We start from the raw sequence: 20,355 nt of genomic DNA on the forward strand, positions 1-20,355 counted from the left end.
TTAAAAATGGTTCAAATCAGGTTTTGCACGTGCAGTCGATCACGTGATCTTCGCATCGAAGTTTTCTTCAATGCACGTGTTTGCATTGGCCTCAAGAATTGAAAAAAACACACTTTTAAACCACAGTTCTAACGGTACTTGAAATGCCACGATTGTCAAATGTGCAACGTGAACGTGCCGTTGGCATGTTGCAAGCGGGTAGATCAGTTATTGACGTCGCAAGAGCAATGGGATGCAGCCATCGTACTGTGTATGACTTGCGAGGTCGTCTACAACAAACTGGCACCACTTCTGATCGCCCAAGGTCGGGTCGTCCACGTGTGACGTCACGAGCAGAAGACCGTCAAATCGTCCTACGTCACCTACGTGACAGATTTCTGCAAGCTACACGAACCAGGGCTGAGATGTTTGGAGGTCGACTGTCCTCACAGACCATTCGAAATCGGTTGCGGGCTGCCAATCTCAATTCTCGACGTCCATATCGTGGGCCAATATTGACGCCGTTTCATCAACGTCAACGTCTGCTGTGGGCCCAACGTCACCTCCGATGGATCCAGAGAGACTTGAATCGAGTCGTCTTTAGCGATGAATCCAGGTTTACCCTCAGATTCGCGGACGGCAGGCATAGAGTCTGGAGACGACGTCGTGAACGGTATGCCCAATGTTGTGTACAGGAAGTCGACAGATTCGGGGATGGAAGTTGCATGGTGTGGGGTGCTTTCTGTGGGAACAACCGTTCCCGACTTCTGGTCATCCGTGGAAACCTCACAGCTGCTGCTTACCGCGACCAGATGCTCACCCCGAATTCGTTCTTTTCATGGCGGCTCATGGCCCAGGTCTACAGTTCCAGCATGATAATGCTTGGCCGCATACCGCGATGTTGACACGAAATTTCCTTCAAAACGCTGGAATCAACGTCATGGACTGGCCATCGAGGTCCCCTGACCTTAATCCGATAGAGCACGTTTGGGATGCACTTGGGAGAAGGCTTCGTGGTCTTAGGAACCAACCTCAGAATTTGCAGGAACTTGGCGCTGCCTTGCAAGAGCAATGGCGCAGAATCCCCAACCACGTATTCACAAGCATCAGGCAGTCGATGAGGAGACGGTGTTTGGCAGTGGTGAATGCGCGGGGCGGCCATACACGATATTGAACTGAGAAATTTCGCATTTTTATTCTTTTGACTTGACATTCTGTTTTCCCATGTTTTGGTGTAGCCTAATGGAACTGATTATGGCACTGTCAGTGTATCGAGTAAATCACACAGATCTCAGCAATGAAATAATAACAATTTAACCATCTTACCATCTCTTGTTCTTTTATAGTGCCCTGCAGAAAGAATGTTAAGTTTCTTTTTTAACTCAGTATATTTGTTATGAACATCAAAGGGTTTAAACCATGCATTAATTTTTTTAAAGTTACCCTAAAAGACGTCTTCACGGTAGAAAAATACATTGCTATTAAAAATGATAGAATCAGCCTATTCAACAGAAAATGGAATGTACTACAAAACATGCTTTAACTATTTTGCCCATATATTAGCGTTCACCTCTATTGCCGTTTGTATATGTTTGATCAGCTGATACTACCAATGTCAGTGTTTATCTTGATATAAGTACCGATTCATCAGCTTCAGATTTCTCTGCTCCGACTGACACTGTATCTTATTTTGAATGTACTTTAGCTATGTAACTCACTGAGTTTAATATAGAAAAGGTTAAAAAACAAACATTTTCCAGCATGATAACGCCCGGGCCCATACTGCAAGAGCTACACGGGACTTCCTACAGCAGAACGGTGTCAACATTATGCAGTGGCCAGCCCTTTGTCCTGATTTATACCCAATTGAACATCTTTGGGATGAAATTCAGAGGAGACTGAATATCGCATACCAAGGCCGAACACAGCCGATTTATTGCGCCAGGCCTTTCTCAGAGTGTGGTTCAAGGTGCCAATGGCATTCATCAATCGATTGGTGCACTCCATGCATAGACGCTGTGCTGCAGTTATTGCCGCCCGTGGTGGTCACACCAACTACTGAAGTCAAGGGTCTGAATGGACTGCAAACGTTCACGTAATGTCTTGAAATTGTGCTGAGTTATTCATTGATGTGTCAAGATATTGTACACAAAAAATGTTTTTGATTCGCTTATTATGTCCATTTGTGTAATGATTTGATTACAGTGCCTATCTAATTTTGAATTCGTACTGACGTTTTATTGCTGCTGAGTATAGATACAGTACTTCTCACATCTAGCTACCTCTATGTCGCAACACTCAAAGTTGTAAAAGTACAGTACCATGTCTCACCTGTTTATTCTACGGCCAAACTACAGACAAGCTGATGTACTATTTTAAGCGAACCCGAATCACAGTAAAGAGGTATTTAGTTGTGGCCAGTAGCGTAGTAATACATTTTGACATGAGTTACGTTCAAGATAATTGTGTGTATGCGTGCGTTCTCGCGCGTGTGTGTGAGATCGTGCATGTGCTTGTGCTTGTCTCGACGAGCATTCCGTCGGTAAAGTGTCAGTCTTCGGAGATACTATGCTGTGCTTTAACATGGCCATAGCGAGTGTCTGACAGATACCACTTATCTTACAGCGTGTTATTTCATAAGGTATCTAACAAAATGAAAAATAGTTACGTACGTTTCAAAACAACAAGATGTACGATAATTGGTATGACGACAGTAATCTGCTTCCTGCATAACGTAAAGTTGCACCGTTTTCATATGAAATCGACATGAATCTTGTCCGTCTCATGATCACAGTGGCGTAATAATACATAACAGCGGCGATTTGCGGACGACTTACTGCTTACTACTCATACCAAATGTGACCCTCTTTAAGGAACGTTTCTTAGAGATTTATACATAAGACACTGTACACTGGTTAACACTCTAAAACCATGATGTGTTTGACACAGACGTAAGTGAACTCGACCGAAACACAACTAACTTATCAACTATTTATCATCAGAAAAGTAGTCCGTCATGTCGTAGACCTTAGATCATCACCATGGACTAGCCACTGACGGACCGAGAATACGACCTCATACATATGTATGATACCAGTTATCTCCCTTGGGGCTCTCATCCACAGGTGAACAGACCGATGTGGGCTGGGATCGAACCACCAGGCCTCCGCTCTTCAAGCTTACGTTGTGTTAGTGAGTGAGTGAGTGAGTGAGTGAGTGAGTATGGTTTTAAACCGCATTTAGAAATATTCGAGCAATATAACGACCGGGGACACCAGCACTTCACAGATTAATCATTATACCAATATGGCGCCTTAACCAAAAGGCTAACCCACCGCCCAAACGCTCTGTCAAGTGAAGACGTTCGTAATATGCTGTCTTTATGTCATCTTCAACATCTGCATTTTTATACATGTTAATAGCATAATGTAATTATGTGAGTGGGTGAGTTGGGTTTTACAGAATGTATACTGAAACAATTCGCTCACTCGATATCTTTTAATATTTTCCCAAATGACTGTAAATCTAAAATTGGATTATTATGTGCATTTAAACATGAAATAAACACAGCCATGTCATATTGTGGCAGAGACCTCATGCTTTATCATGCGGGTAAACTTTCACTTCGGTAAATAACATAACCGCGCTTTTCCTCTTTCGAGATAAGTTGATTATTGTGATGTCATTGTGTGTCAGTATACTTAACTTCCTCCACTATGTCTGGGGGCGGTGGGGTAGTCTAGTGGTTAAAGCGTCCGCTCGTGACGCCGATGTCCCGGGTTCGATTCCCCACATGGGTACAATGTGTGAAGCCCATTTCTGGTGTCTTCCTGCTGTGATATTGCTGGAATATTGCAAAAAGAAGCGTAAAACCAAACTCACTCACTCACTCAACTATGTCTGACATTTTTAATAAAAATTTTGTGTGCGTTATGGGGATAGGAAGAGACTTGACTTATATACATATTACACAAATGGTTACGTACACTTGAGCCCACCTGCAAATGATGAAACCTAATTGAAAACAATCTCCAGAACATGTCGCGAAAACACATCCGTTATATAAAGCGACGGAACACTGCCTCCCATTCGAAACACTCCCTTCCTCTCCCAAACAAACAAACCCAATGCTACTACTTTCGCTTAAAAATGTGAAAGCCAATTTTTGTTCGAATAGGACTACCCATACAAATGATAAAAAACTTCAATCATAAGACAAGTGAACGGCAAATATTACTCACACCACTGACGACTAGCAAACACAGCTTGTTGAGCAGCAAGGACAATAATAACAGTGTGCGGGTGTTTTACATCACGTGACGATTACGTGACATGCGCATTTCCACGAAGGCGGTGATATTGGGGAACCCCATTCTGTACGGAACAGTGTTTATAGACTTGGGTAAGGGTCTATGTGTAACACTTACTACATCGTCATGAAATAAGACGACATCATGTTGACATGGCCGAGGAACAAGGCGCCTCTCATACAACAACAAACCAGTATCACAGACGACAAGGTAGGCCCTTAATTACAACATTGTTATCCTCATATAGGTCCGTTATTGTAGCCTAGTGGTTAAAGCGTTCGCTCGTCACCCCAAAGAAACGGGTTCGATTCTCCACATGGGTACAATGTGTGAAGCCCATTTGTGTTGTCCGCAGCCGTGATCTTGCTGAAATATTGCTAAGAGCTGCGTAAAACTAAACTTGCGAACTCGCTCTTAGTCTTCGTCCATATTGTTGTTCTGCAAACGAATGTAAAAGCTCACCTAATAATTATTATATTGGTCCTCCTTAAAGTAGGCTGCCATGTTCGTGACTGTACATGTTCGTGACTGTAACCTATATTGGACCAATGCTTACATCACGCACTACACACTCACTGGATAGAAAAAAACAAAACAAAACAAACGAAAATAATCGAGGTATGGACCAAGTCAAGATACCCGTCGTTTCACAACAACCTGCTGCAGTGGATGTTATTCGGATATTATTACACTGCACGATTTCTGTTTTGTGTTATTTATCGCAGATTATAGCCTTCGTCACTTTATATCTCAAGATATCGAAACCCGCATTTCATGAATTAAGGTTTGAATATTTCCCTAAATCGAGCGTGCTACGTTGTAAGAGTTTCACATTACAACGGAAAGAGGGGCTAGACAGCACAGGTCAATGCAGGGAGATAATTAACTTACTGAGATCATTATACCAAAACCCAGACGACTCAACAACCACACACTCATGATTACTCATATAAATTACACAGCCAAATACACATGATTTCACAACCACAAACACAGTAGTACACAGCCAAATACACATGATTTCACAACCACAAACACAGCTGTACACAGCCAAATACACATGATTTCACAACCACAAACACAGTAGTACACAGCCAAATACACATGATTTCACAACCACAAACACAGCAGTACACAGCCAAATACACATGATTTCACAACCACAAAGACAGCAGTACACAGCCAATAAACATGATTTCACAACCACAAACACAGCAGTACACAGCCAAATACACATGATTTCACAACAACAAAGACAGCAGTACACAGCCAAATACACATGATTTCACAACCACAAAGACAGCAGTACACAGCCAAATACACATGATTTCACAACCACAAAGACAGCAATACACAGCCAAATACACATGATTTCACAACCACAAACACAGCATTGCACAACCAAATACACATGATTTCACAACCACAAACACAGCTGTACACAGCCAAATACACATGATTTCACAACCACAAACACAGCAGTACACAGCCAAATACACATGATTTCACAACCACAAAGACAGCAGTACACAGCCAAATACACATGATTTCACAACCACAAACACAGCAGTACACAGCCAAATGCACATGATTTCACAACCACAAAGACAGCAGTACACAGCCAAATACACATGATTTCACAACCACAAACACAGCATTGCACAACCAAATACACATGATGATATCTCTTTGATACACACTAACACTGCAATGTCAAACTTTGAAGTGTGAAGCCTATTGATATCACAAAGTAAAAGTTTGGACCCACGTATTTAATCATCAGTTTCGGTCGTGTCCAGACTCACATACCTGAAAGTAAACTCTGTCAAAAAAGAAACGCAACCCCTGTATTTTAGAGATTTTGATCTGAAGTTTTAGGACGACACGGCATTTTTATTATTTAAGACAGAAGTCTGAAATTTGGCAGAATAATAACCCAGATGGGCATGTTTAAAATTGTCATTTCAAAAGTCATCTCACAGACACCAGTTTGTCACCAGGGGGGCGTCTTTCTCAGTATCTCGTATGAGCACCACGCGCTGCAATCACTGCACGGCATCTCCTTGGACAAGAACGGATAAGACGCCGGATTCTTTCCTGGGGAATGGCTCTCCACTCCTCCTGCAGTGCAACGGCGAGCTGTTGCAGCGTCTGTGGCGGCGGCTGACGTTGACGTACGCGTCGATCCAGAGTATCCCACAGGTGTTCAATAGGGTTGAGGTCTGGTGATTTAGAGGGTCATGGCAAGACATTGACGTTGGAATTCTGCAGAAAGTTCATTGTTGCACGTGCAGTATGAGGCCGGGCGTTGTCCCGTTGAAAAATCTGTGTCTGTTGGTCAATAATCGGGAGAAGGTGAAGCTCTAACACGTGGTTGATGTAACGTTGGGCTGTCAGGTTCCCTGGAACGATCACCAAGTCTGATTTCTGGTTGTATGAGATGGTTCCCCAAACCATGACGCTTTCTCCGCCAAATCTGTCCACCTGTCGGACGCAGATGGGCGCAAAACGTTTATGACGTCTCCTATACAGACGCTGTCTTCCGTCGTGACGTTGCAAAAGAAAACGTGATTCATCAGAAAACCAGATTCGCCTCCAGTTTTGTAAAGTCCGTATCCTTACGTTGTTGCACCACCTGAGTCGTCGGCGTCGATGTAGGGGGCGTAGTACAGGTCCAACAACTGGTCTACAGGCACGTAAACCCGCTTCTTTCAGACGGTTCCTAATCGTTTGAGCTGACACTCTCCTCAAACCTGGTATTTGTGTGGCAGTCACGGTTGGTAGGGCATGCCGATTACGCAGGTGATGGACCCGGATGTACCGATCTTGAAGGGGGGGTCGTGATTCTTGGCCTTCCACTTCTCGGGCGATCGTTGGTCAAATTGAAGTTGTTGTAGCGGCTCCAAAGTCGGGATATCGTTGTTTTGTGAACATTTAGGTGCCGTGCAACAGTTCCAAAACTTTCTCCGGCTTGAACACGACCAATGGCGATATTTCGGTCGGCAGCACTCAATCGTGGCATTTTTAACACAGCTTTTCGGCGACAAATGAATGAATATAATACGGAAGCACATGGGCTTTTATACACCCCTACATTAACTGCCATTTTCATGATTTGCATGTGTTTTATGTGCGAAGTCACCATGAGGGTCATTTCATGCGTTGTGACGGAATAAGCAATAAAATACACTTATGCGTACAAATGCAGTTGTTTGGATGGTAATCTTCATTAATTACGTGTATCATTTCAATACATTCGAATAAAATTTAGTTTGGAAGCAATAACTTCATTCAAACGAATTTTTCATATCTGAGGACAGGGGTTGCGTTTCTTTTTTGACAGAGTTTATTTACATAGGTCTTGTCAACTGCAACACAGCAGAATTTGACCACATCACATGCGAGTATGTTAAACTGTGTTTACTGCTCTATCCACCTTCATAATAACAATCTACCTGAAGGTGGGCATGTACCACAACCAGATTTGAGCCAGCATCACACATGAGTACAGCACTTCTTCCTGCTCCTTACAAGTGGAGGAACTTCATCGGAGAGCTCCACATTCAGTTCTGTACTATCTCGACTGGGAACCTCGCCATCTAGAGTATCTCCCAGAAGATGGGCTGAAACATTGCGTGGGCATGGCATGGAAATGTTCTTGGTCCAAAAATTAAAGAAATTAATGTGTAAACAAACCAGAGTGCTTCCCACAGCCTAAAACTACATCATGAAATTACTGTGAGTGAGTGAGTTTTGTTTTACGCCGCACTCAGCAATATTCCAGCTATATGGCGGCGGTCTGTATATAATCGAGTCTGGAGTACCCAACAACGAGCCCTGACTTATAACAGCGACAATTTCTCCTGACCATTATTTTAGAGCGAGTTATAGCGATAATATAATCAGCTACATTCGCTACACGGTGATGGTATATGATTACATCAGGACCGGGCAAACCAATGGTCGATAGTATGATCGATCCAAGCTCTTGGGTCGGGTGACACTGTCGAATCTGTGTCGGCGCCCAATTATTAGATCATCGGTATTGGTCGCACCAAATACCTAGCGCTAATCAGGTCTTATATTTAACAGTTATATATAAAACCAATAAGAGCCTGTCTAACGTTTGAATTTGCAACCTTGCCATACGAATCCTAGTCAAGATTTGTTGCAACACTAAGGCTGAGTGAACGTTTAAAAAGTTTCATGGTCCGATTCTCTTCCATATTTTGACTTGTATTATACATTCCCGTGTTTGTTTATCTGTAAGTTGACTTGCCTCTGCGTGTGTTTGCGACGGTAGGGGCAGGATACGCTCATCATTTTGCGAACATATGGTATCATATCTATTGATAGCGATGCATAAATACAGTATACTTAAATGAGTACAGACATCATTGGTTGAATGCTACTAACCGAAATATCGCCATTGGACGTTTGGGAGTCCCTGCCTGTGGTTGCAAGACACTTCAACGTCCAAAACAGCACCATATCTCAATTATGACATCGATATACCAGCTCCAATTCAACCCAAGGTCGTCCCGGAAGTGGAAGACCAAGGGTGACGACTCTTGCTCAGGACCGATTCATCCGGGTGTTTCACCTACGTCAACGATTTGCTACAGCAGCGGACAGAGCAGGACAGGTGCCCGGTCTTCGAAGAATCAGACCATCAGAAATCGTCTGAGAGAAGTGGGAATTCGAGCATATCAACCAAATGTTGGACCTGCCCTGACACGACTACACCAACAACGACGTGTCCAATGGTGCAACAGGGTACAGACATGGAACCTTGGGAACTGGCGCCGCGTTTGATTCAGCGATAATCGGGTCTCCTCCGAAACGACGGGATGGGAGACGTGTCTATCGACGTCGATACGACCGTTTTGCGCCGAACTGCGTTCGACAGGTGGACAGATTTGAAGGAGTAAGCGTCATGGTGTGGACAGCCATGTCCTGCAAGGCAATCTTACAGCAAATGGTTACATCGACCGAATCCTGCGACATCACCTCCTCCCACCTTTTAACCGCCAGAGGGAGCTGTTTCAACACGACATCGCTCGACCCCACACAGCGCATCTAACAGGTGCCTATCTCCCCAAAGCAAACATCACTGCCCTTCCCAGGCCTTCCAAATCGCCTTATCTGAACCCGATCGAGCATCTATGGGACGAACTTGATCGACGCGTCAGTAAACGTCACCATCGTCCTCAGACACTTGCAGAACTTGCCAAAACGTTGCAGGAGGAATGGCGATGGATTCCCCAACAAAAAATCCGACGACTTGTGCATTCCCCGCCAAGGCGGTGTCGAGCAGTGACGACTGCAAGGGATGGTGTCTTCAGGTACTGACCTGGGCCCCGTTCCTCAAATCGATCGTAGCGCTACGACAGCCGTAAGTCTATGTTAAAGTATGGGAGTTACGATCATTTTAGCGCTACGATCGCTTTGAGGAACGGGGCCCTGAACGCTCCCTTGTATCAACAAGCAAATATATCCAAGAAAGCCCCAACAAGTCTAGAAAATGTGGCAAGTGTAGATTTCCTCAGCTTCAGGCTGAAAATGAAGAAAGTCTCAGGGCTCCTTTTCATTATATATATATATTTTTTTACTATGAACTTCTTTCAGTAAAATATGTTCATTTCAGAGATGAGTTGTTAGTCTAAACGTTACCCTACTTCTTTCTTCCGCAGATTAACAGAGGTAAAGCAGCGTGGTTTCACCCTATATATTATGATTTATTTTGGGTCTTTTAGTTAGAGACAATTCTGTAGTAATTGTTGTGTTAGGTTTTCTTAATAATGTAGTATATATTAATTTATAAATATTATTTGGGATAGGGGAGCAGGAGGAACTCTTACCCACTTCTTTCGTACACAGTGAGAATATGTTATGGATGTATAAAGTGGTCTATGTGACCCTTCAGTATAAAGAGTGTGCACCAGGCTGAACAGCTATGTAGAACAGTGTTATGTCGTGTTGAGTTGGATAAAAATACATGCATACGATTGTATCTAAGTAAACAGTAACGAAAGAATGCGTCAGTTTTGTATCAGGTAACATCTAACCGATGAGCAAGGTCACGGTCACGCCACCCCAGTCACCACTCATTGTCCTGAAACATAGCTGCATCTGAATGACGATTGCGTACATACACAAGTGCATTGATATACTGCTAAGTTTAGACGCACTAGTGTAAATGTAGCCACTTACTTCATTCAACGACTCTAAACTAGATTTTGCCAAATATTCCATACTGTTTAAAGGCACTGTTACACTTGAACTGATGTTTTGTATACACATTAGTAACGGTGAAAAGATTATTGTCATGAGTTCAATAAATGAAGAAACTAAGTGAAAATTGGCGAATTCTTAACAAAACGTTACACCAAAACGCAGCTGTTTACATGATCCTCGTGCAATTCAGCTGCATAAGGTTTGCAGTTGGTTCCCCAAGTTAGTGGACAAATTCCTCTTCAGTTGACTGAAGTAAGTGGCTACATTTACTCTACTGCGTCTAAACTTTAGATAGGTAGTATAGGATACGGGCCTATTGTGTGAGATAATATATGTCTCTTTGAAAATAACAAGGCAATTTTAAGTATGATAATAAAAATGTGATTTTGAAAGTAAGAGTTCACGTATTTGTATAATGCAGTGTATATGTATATGTGTAATTCAATAAATCAATCAATCAATCGTTCAATCAATTATTCATTTCATTTATTCATTCATTCATTTATGTTGAAAGGTTGACTGTGACAAGTGGAAATGCGGGACGGTGAAAAGACACAACATTGGGGGCCAGGTGATAGCTGCCAAGGTAACCCTGGTTGGGAATGTGAGCACAGGCAAGACGTCGCTGGCCCTGCGGTACTGCCGGGGATCTATAGACGCACATCCAAAACCCACCGTAGCTGGTAGGACACTTTATTATACAATGGTAATTTATGTATGGAAGTACATGTTATACAGATATTCTCCCTCGCTAAATCTGTAGATTTCGAACTTCCCCGAAAGGCATTTTACCATTGTTTGCATTTGCCTGTATATTTAGCTGCGTTTTATCCATAGTGCATATAATTATCTGTTTTCTACGGGCTGCAGGGGCACAGGTGGCCCAATCGTTTGCTCTGCAGTTGCCTCCCTTGTTCATGCTAGATTGTGGGTTCGAATCCCTGTTTGCCCTGATGATGTTTCTTGGTTTTGCGGCATCATGCCCTTGCTCGAATATTTCACCAAAGTGTTAAACGTCTAGACCTGCATCACTTCGGGCTTTTCTCCCACATTAAGCAGACCCACAGTTATATACTGCTCAAAGCGGCGTTAAACCCAGTGACTCATTGGAGTTTCCTTTTCATGGTTGCTTTTAAGGCAAACAGAAACCTTCTAGATGAAGTGACGAATCCTGTTATTTTGATTCGTCTTAAAGTATTTTCGGGAACAAATGCAGGATTCTGACAGTATCTTATTAAACACGTATTGATTTTACCGCATATAAAATCTCTCTCTCAATCTCACTCTGTGTGTGTGTGTGTGAGAGAGAGAGAGAGAGAGAGAGAGAGAGAGAGAGAGAGAGAGAGAGAGAGAGAGAGAGAGAGAGAGAGAGAGAGAGAGAGAGAGAGTGAGTGAGTTTAGTTTTACGCCGCACTCAGCAATATTCCAGCTATATGGCGGCGGTCTGTAAATAATCGAGTCTGGACCAGACAATCCAGTGATCAAGAGAGAGAGAGAGAGAGAGAGAGAGAGAGAGAGATCCACATTCCCACTCTCACCACCCCACTCTCACCACCCCTTATCGAATTCATCGTTGCAGTTGATTGGCTGCACCACAGCGAGATGGTCAACAACCGCCGTGTGAACCTGCAGATCTGGGACACTGCAGGCCAGGAGAAGTTCGAAGCCGTCATGCCAAACTTCCTCCGCTCATCCGCGGCGGTACTCCTCTGTTACGATGTCACAGACGTGGTTCGTACATATATATATTACCTACGAGGGCGAAAATATCGGGGTTCATATTTTTCATACGATGCTCTAGGGCAAAGTATCTCTTTGTCATGGTGACCTGACGTCACGAACAATGCTATGACGTCACGTTTCTTCTACGTTGCGTTCTCCATGCGGCGACGGCGGGTGGACAGACTATGTTTGAAAGTAGATTTGGGGTTATTTTCCTCAATTTGATGACGTCGGTAATAAACAGAATATCATATTCGTGCCCATATCATACTATGTTTACGACACTCGTGCCTAAATATCGGTATATCGCTCGCTCTCGCTCGGGAAATACCAACATTTAGTCACTCGTGTCGTAAACATAGTATGATATGGTCACTCATATAATATCCTCTATATACAATGCTATACTGTATGATGTCAACCATATACTTATTGAATGAGTGAGTGAGTTTAGTTTTAACCTGGGATCGTGGGCTGGGGTTCAGTGTTATTAGAAACCCATGAAGATCCGGGTTAGAATTGATCTCAGCAACCCATGCTTGTCGTAAAAAGCGACTAACGGGATCGACTTGGTCAGGCTCGCTGACTTGGTTGACACATGTCATCGTATCCCAAATCACGTAGATCGATGCTCATGTTGCTTGGTGGATTGCCTGGTCCAGACGCGATTATTTACACACCACCGCCATATCAACACAAACAAATTAACAAACACAAACAGAATTGCCCCGTATGTTGTCCATGTGCCAAATAGCTAGATTCGATTATCTCCTTTGTCACTAAACGCTGATGGTTTGTTTATAAAGAGGTCCTTTATGTCGAAGACGAAATGGCTAGAAATGATCAGAGGAGAGGTTCCGGATGCCCTGGTGGTCCTGGTGGCGACTAAAGTGGACAAGGCCGACAGGATTATCTCGGTACAGGTAAGCGGCTGTGAGGTAGACTAGTGGTTAAAGCGTCACGCCGATGACCCAGGTTGGATTACTCAACAAACATCAGTACAGACAGACACGGGGCGGTGGGATAGCCTAGTGGTTAAAGCGTTCGCTCGTCACGCCGAAGGCCCGGATTCGATTCTCCACGTGGATACAATGTGTGAAGCCCATTTCTGGTTTCCCCCGCCGTGATATTGCTGGAGCATTACTAAAAGCGACGTAAAATTAAACTCACCCACTCACTCACTCACTTTGTACAGGTAAGAGAAACAAGCGAACAGTTTCACGGATTAATGACGTTGATGAATACTAGTAAACTGCGCATTTCAGTTACACATTATACAGTTACCTCTACACAGATTTCTTGTTGAACCCACAGGGGCGACGGGTAGCCTAGTGGTTAAAGCATTCGCTTGTCACACCGAAGACCCGGGTTCGATTCCCCACATGGGTACATTATGTGTGAAGCCCATCTCTGGTGTCCCGCCCCGCGACATTGCTGGAGTATTGCTAAAAGCGGCGTAAAACTAAACTCACTCACTATATTCTCCACTCAATTATATTGAATCTGTATAATTCCATATACTCGACATAATTTTCAAGACTGTATAGCTTCGACAGAATACTAAATTGCATAATGACAGTCCCGCAAGTCGGTTATGTAGTCTATTGTAGCCTACATGTTCCGAAAGGCCCGGTTGGGTTGTTCTATGTTATACCGGAGTTCCATAGCGTTCCACGGACCAATACCTCCGCCCCCGTCCGTGATCTGTTTATCTGTGACCTCGCTCCTTTCTATATACCATTACACGGGCCACGAGTACACATATCTGTTACACTATACAGACTTTGATAACATCATCCTTCATATACTAGTATATAGATTACACACAAGCGTGATTCCGTGTAAGGAATCTAATGCATTTAACATTTTCTGTGTTTAGCCAATTAGGAAAATATTTCAGTTTTATTTTAAAACGTAATCAGGTCAAATTAAAAGAACACACATCACTGTTTTTGATCTTCAGCAACCCATGCTTGTCCTAAGAGGCGACTAACGGGACCGGGTGGTCAGGCTCGCTGACTTAGTTGACACATGTCATCGCATCCCAATTGCTTAGATCGATGTTCATGCTGTCGACCACTGGATTGTCTGGCCCAGACTTGATTATTTACAGACTTCCGCCATGTATATGTAATATTGCTGAGTGCGGCGTAAAACCATGAACCATGTTTTCATGCATTCTGTTTTAAACAAATCCTTTTACGTGATCGCCAAAACACATTGGACTGAACAAAATCACGTGTCCCAGATAGAGGAACATGAAGTGAAACAGGAATAATTACTCTGAACTTCCTGACTGTCTCACCACTATACGTAAAGGTCACCATGACAGATGGATTGTGGGTTATGAAAGCAAGAGAGGCTAGGAGACGATCTAGGCTATACACAACACATGGGCAGCGATGTGTGAATATACGTGCAGGATACATCAGGACGCGTGCAAACTGTCATATGAAAGAACATTATATTTACCACTAGTCAGTATGAAACTGGGTTGCTAGAGCTGAGACGTGATGAGACAGGGATGCTAGATATGAGACGTGATGAGACAGGGATGCTAGATATGAGACGTGATGAGACTGGGATGTTAGAGATGAGACGTGATGAGACTGGGATGCTAGATGTGAGACGTGATGAGACAGGGATGTTAGATGTGAGACGTGATGAGACAGGGATGTTAGATGTGAGACGTGATGAGACAGGGATGTTAGATGTGAGACGTGATGAGACTGGGATGTTAGATATGAGACGTGATGAGACAGGGATGTTAGATATGAGACGTGATGAGACAGGGATGCTAGATGTGAGACGTGATGAGACAGGGATGTTAGATATGAGACCTGATGAGACTGGGATGTTAGATGTGAGACGTGATGAGACTGGGATGTTAGATGTGAGACGTGATGAGACTGGGATGTTAGATATGAGACGTGATGAGACTGGGATGCTAGATATGAGACGTGAAGACTGAGACTGGGATGAGACTAGATGTGAGACGATGAGACTGGGATGTTAGATATGAGACGTGATGAGACTGGGATGCTAGATATGAGACGTGATGAGACTGGGATGCTAGATATGAGACGTGATGAGACTGGGATGTTAGATATGAGACGTGATGAGACTGGGATGTTAGATGTGAGACGTGATGAGACTGGGATGCTAGATATGAGACGTGATGAGACAGGGATGTTAGATATGAGACGTGATGAGACTGGGATGCTAGATATGAGACGTGATGAGAATGGGATGCTAGATATGAGACGTGATGAGACTGGGATGTTAGATGTGAGACGTGATGAGAATGGGTTGCTAGAAATATGAGACGTGATGAGACTGGGATGTTAGATGTGAGACGTGATGAGAATGGGATGCTAGATATGAGACGTGATGAGACAGGGATGTTAGATGTGAGACGTGATGAGACAGGGATGCTAGATGTGAGACGTGATGAGACAGGGATGCTAGATGTGAGACGTGATGAGACAGGGATGTTAGATATGAGACGTGATGAGACTGGGATGTTAGATATGAGACGTGATGAGACAGGGATGCTAGATATGAGACGTGATGAGACAGGGATGTTAGATATGAGACGTGATGAGACTGGGATGTTAGATGTGAGACGTGATGAGAAGGGGATGGTAGATATGAGACGTGATGAGACAAGGATGTTAGATGTGAGACGTGATGAGTCTGGGATGTTAGATGTGAGACGTGATGAGAAGGGGATGCTAGATATGAGGCGTGATGAGACAGGGATGTTAGATGTGAGACGTGATGAGACTGGGATGTTAGATGAGACGTGAGACGGAATGATGATGAGACTGAGACTGGATGTTAGATGTGAGGCGTGATGAGAAGGGGATGCTAGATATGAGGCGTGATGAGACAGGGATGTTAGATGTGAGACGTGATGAGTCTGGGATGCTAGAGATGGTTAGATGTGAGACGTGATGAGAAGGGGATGCTAGATATGAGGCGTGATGAGACTGGGATGCTAGAGCTGTGAAGTGATGAGACTGGAATGCTAGATATTTGAATTGATGAGATTGTGATGCTAGATTTGAGAAGATAGATTAGTATGCAAGAAATGTGAAGTGATGAGATTGTGATGCTAGATTTGACGAGTGATGAGATTGAGATGCTAAATATGAGAAGTGATGAGTAGGGCTGGATATTGCCCTGATTCTCATATTGCGATATATTGCAATAATTCAAGAGATATTGCATTACATATTGTGATATATTGACTGGAAGGTTTCTGTCCAAGTGGGTACATCATAAATTCAAAATAGCTCTCTGTGTGCGACATCGTCTTCTTAGTTGCTGTTACACCATATTTTCAGGCTCCCTGTCCCCATTGTGTGTGGGTGTATGCCAGTGGTGTACAGATAAATAATATAAAGCCTTATAGTCTGTTTGCAGTGAAAACGTACCGATGAATTTCACTTTAAACAAAAAAGTAAATCAAATTAAGTGAAATTAAGATTGCGAATCCTCATAATTTTACCTTGCCAATTGAACATTCAAATCTCAGAATTTTATTCAACTTGGGATAAAAGTTGTTTAATAAACGATCATAGATTCAAATCGCTATTATTGGTTTGTATTACAAGGGGGTAAGTGCATTAGATGGAACAGTGAAACAAATGCACGTGCGGTACGTGATGAGCGTTAATTAAGACTAGCCCTACTTGTTCTCGGTGTTTCATTTAAAGTCCATACCCCATTGTATTACAAACCAATAATAGCGATTTGAAACTATGATCGTTTGTTAAACAACTTTTATCCTAAGTTGATAATATAATTCCTCCAAAACGTCACATATGAAACCATTCAAACCCCAAAACTTAAATCATTTGGTAGATAATTGGCACTTTTGGAGCCACTTATAAAGACACTTCCACTTGTACAATGTTACTTGAAACAGAAAAGAAACAAAAGTATATTTGGCACTTTTGGAGCACATTTTGTTGCTATGGAAATCAAGGGCAGATATTTCAAAGGGAGCTAACTCTGGATGACCCAATATAGTGCAGAATCTGAACCATATCGCGATAATCGTATCGCGAGATACTATACCGGTATATACCGGTTTACTGGTAATAAGGCACAGCCCTAATGATGAGAATGGGATGCTAGAGATGAGGAGTGGCGGTAAAAGGATGCTGGGGGTGAGATGCGAATTGATTGTTCAAGATGAGGGGGTAATGATGGAATTGATTTTGAATCTCTTTTTGAAATACATGCTCAATGCCATTTGTATTTTGAGTTCTGACCTATCATTTCAGGACGGGGAACAGTTTGCCCGAGAAAACAGGCTACAGTACATAGAAACATCGGCGAAAACAGGACACAATGTTGATGGCCTCTTTTATGAGATTGGTAAGGAGAAATATCTACATGGAGTGTATTATACATCAATATGAGGTTTTGGGTGTTTGTGTGTTGTTGAATGCTACTGCCACAGCTTTATGGCGGCTCCCTGAAAGTAAACAGTCAAACGCTGCATGATGACACGCAATTAATCAATTAATGAGTCCTACCAACCAATCCACTTTATTGCTTTCAGCGACAAGCAGCATGCAAGGTTTGCTGGAGTGTGTGAGTGAGTGCAATGACGTTTTGACCAGGTGACAGCTGAAGGTTCAGATATATTACCCGAGAGTTTCCATATCAACTCAACTTCCAAATGCAAAGTATAGATTACAGGTCGCCAAGTAATCTTTTCCATGCCATAAATTAATGTATGTGCTGGTTGCGTAGGATGCAGGCAATGAATGTGTTTACTGGTTGCCAACGAAACACGTATAAGTTATAATGTGTGGGCTGGTTGTCAAGGAAACACGTTTACGCCATGTCGTGTGTGCTGGTTGCCAAGGAAACAAGTATACGTCATAATGTGTGTTCTGGTTGCGAAGGAAATATGTATACAAATGTACGTGATAATGTGTGTGCTGGTTGCCAAGGAAACACGTATGCCTCATAATGTTTGTGCTGGTCGCCAACGAAACACGTATACGTCATAATGTGTGTGCTGGTAGCCAAGGAAACACGTATACGTCATAATGTGTGTGTTGGTTGCTAAGGAAACACGTATACATCATAATGTATGTGCTGGTTGCCAAGGATTTACGCTTTACCATAAATGTGCGGGTTGGTTGAAAAAGAACCTCGTATTTTATATTGTTGTCTGTTTTGATTGCCGACGAATCACGTGCATGGCATGAAAATGTGTATTGTTGCCAAGGAATAATGTACATTTGTTTGTCAAAGTGACATGTCGGGGATGTATGTGGCATATACCTGGGAGCATGACATGGATGTATGTGACAGCTACCGGGCAAGATGTCATGATATAGAAGTATGTGTCAGTTATTTGTCAGCCTGTCTAATATGTACGTGACAGTTACCATGAATGTAGGTGACAGTTACCAGGCAACATGTCATGAATGTATGCAACATTATTATACAACATGACATGGTGTATGTGTCAGTTACCAGGCAACATGTCATGAATGTATGCAACAGGTACAAGGCAACATGGCATAGATGTACATGACAGTTACTAGGCAACATGTCATAGATGTATGTGTCAGGTATTTGTCAACGTGTCATAGATGTTAGCTACAGTTACCAGGCAACATGCCATGAATGTATGTGACATTTACCAGGCAACCTGTCATAAATGTATGTATCCGGTATTTGACAACATGTCATGAATGTATGTGACATTTACTAGGCAACATGTTATGAATGTATGCGACAGTTACTAGGCAACATGTCATGGATTTAGGTGTCAGTTACCAGGCAACATGTCATGAATGTATGTCACAGTTACTAGGCAACATGTAATGGATGTAGGTGTCAGTTACCGGGCAACATGTCATGAATGTATGTGACAGTTACCAGGCAACATGTCATGAACGTATGTGACAGTTACCAGGCAACATGTTATGAATGTATGCGACAGTTACTAGGCAACATGTCATGGATGTAGGTGTCAGTTTCCAGGCAACATGTCATGGATGTGGTGTCAATTTGTTTCAGCTGCACGGGTTGCAGGCATGTGGACGATGAACTACGCCAACGCCAACGAATTCCACCCCATCACCATTGAAGAAGATAGGAAAGCCCGGAAAAAATGTCAGTGTTGATCGACGTCTTGTGTAGTATTTGTTGGGCACGCTTGGCATCTGTGAGACATCTCATAAGGGAGACTAGATCTTGAAAGAGATCATTATGGCAAGGAACATTAATTCACATTTAATGCTCATACTGTTGATCACTGGATTATACTCGCCCAAACTCGATTATTTACAGACCACCGCCATATAGCTGGAATATTGCTGAGTGTGGCGTAAAACAACAAAGAAATATTGGATATTCTTATTAATGAATGGCTTTTGTCAAGAACCCTTGACGTTTTATGTAGTAAAATGTTGAGTTCAGGCTCACCAGTGTTTCATTGTTTATTGCTGGAAGAGGTAACCGAGGACACGCCCTCATTCTACATAGTTTATGGATGCACGTTTAACCACCGCCGTTCCAACCCAGACCAATCGCACAAATCAGTGTCGTTTCATGGCCTCGATTCACCAAAACAGAATTGATTCAAGATCTACGATGATTTTTCAAGGACAATTTCAGCAGTTTCAGATCGTCTTTATGTCAAGGACTTGGGGGCTTAAATTGTCGGAGATGGGGGCTTGGAACGTTCAGCTGTACAAGACAGACCATAAGACTAATGACATGCAACAACCATAGTGACCAGACATATGACAGTCCCAGAACTGATAGCGTGAACACCTCTCCAGATGACCATCGTCTACGCAGCCAGTAAGCTGGACCCCGTCTCGCATATAACGTTAGCGCGCGCAAAGGGAGCCGGGAACCAGCTTACGCAACCAGATGCTCATCAGCAGGACGGTCTACTCCCATTTGTGAGAACTCCCAATTGTGAGACTCCCAGTTATGAGACAGTGGAGTAGGTAATTAACAAAGAAAACACACCATACTCCCCTGTCTGATAGAATGGATTAACCCTAGCTAATTACTGATTTGCTATGTAACTGAATCTTGTGGAAGTCTTAATGAAACTTTA

General features: G+C 43.0%; 1 protein-coding gene across 2 annotated transcripts; it reads left to right on the forward strand.

The window, feature by feature from the left end:
• Positions 1-4,282: 4,282 nt before the first annotated feature.
• Positions 4,283-19,708, forward strand: LOC124288530 (ras-related protein Rab-6A-like). Of its 2 annotated transcripts, XM_046725053.1 has the most exons (6): positions 4,289-4,499; positions 11,041-11,209; positions 12,106-12,257; positions 13,055-13,171; positions 17,543-17,636; positions 19,302-19,708. In XM_046725053.1, the coding sequence occupies exons 1-6, from the start codon at positions 4,434-4,436 to the stop codon at positions 19,406-19,408; spliced, it is 705 nt and encodes a 234-aa protein (XP_046581009.1). In that variant the 5' UTR covers positions 4,289-4,433; the 3' UTR covers positions 19,409-19,708. The 2 variants fall into 2 exon arrangements, with proteins under 2 accessions (XP_046581010.1, XP_046581009.1); XM_046725054.1 differs by lacking the exon at positions 13,055-13,171 and having other exon boundaries at positions 4,283-4,499.
• Positions 19,709-20,355: the final 647 nt, after the last annotated feature.

The sequence above is a fragment of the Haliotis rubra genome, unplaced genomic scaffold (assembly GCF_003918875.1).
Source record: "Haliotis rubra isolate DU_JTF1 unplaced genomic scaffold, ASM391887v1 Scf42, whole genome shotgun sequence".
NCBI lineage: Eukaryota > Metazoa > Mollusca > Gastropoda > Lepetellida > Haliotidae > Haliotis > Haliotis rubra.

What these genes read in the sequence shown, in the direction of transcription:
- LOC124288530 (XM_046725053.1), top strand. Translation starts at nt 4,434, where the DNA reads ATGTTGACATGGCCGAGGAACAAGGCGCCTCTCATACAACAACAAACC. An exon ending in ACAGGATTATCTCGGTACAG is followed by an intron (nt 13,172 to 17,542) that starts GTAAGCGGCTGT and finishes CTATCATTTCAG; the next exon opens with GACGGGGAACAGTTTGCCCG. An exon ending in TGGCCTCTTTTATGAGATTG is followed by an intron (nt 17,637 to 19,301) that starts GTAAGGAGAAAT and finishes AATTTGTTTCAG; the next exon opens with CTGCACGGGTTGCAGGCATG.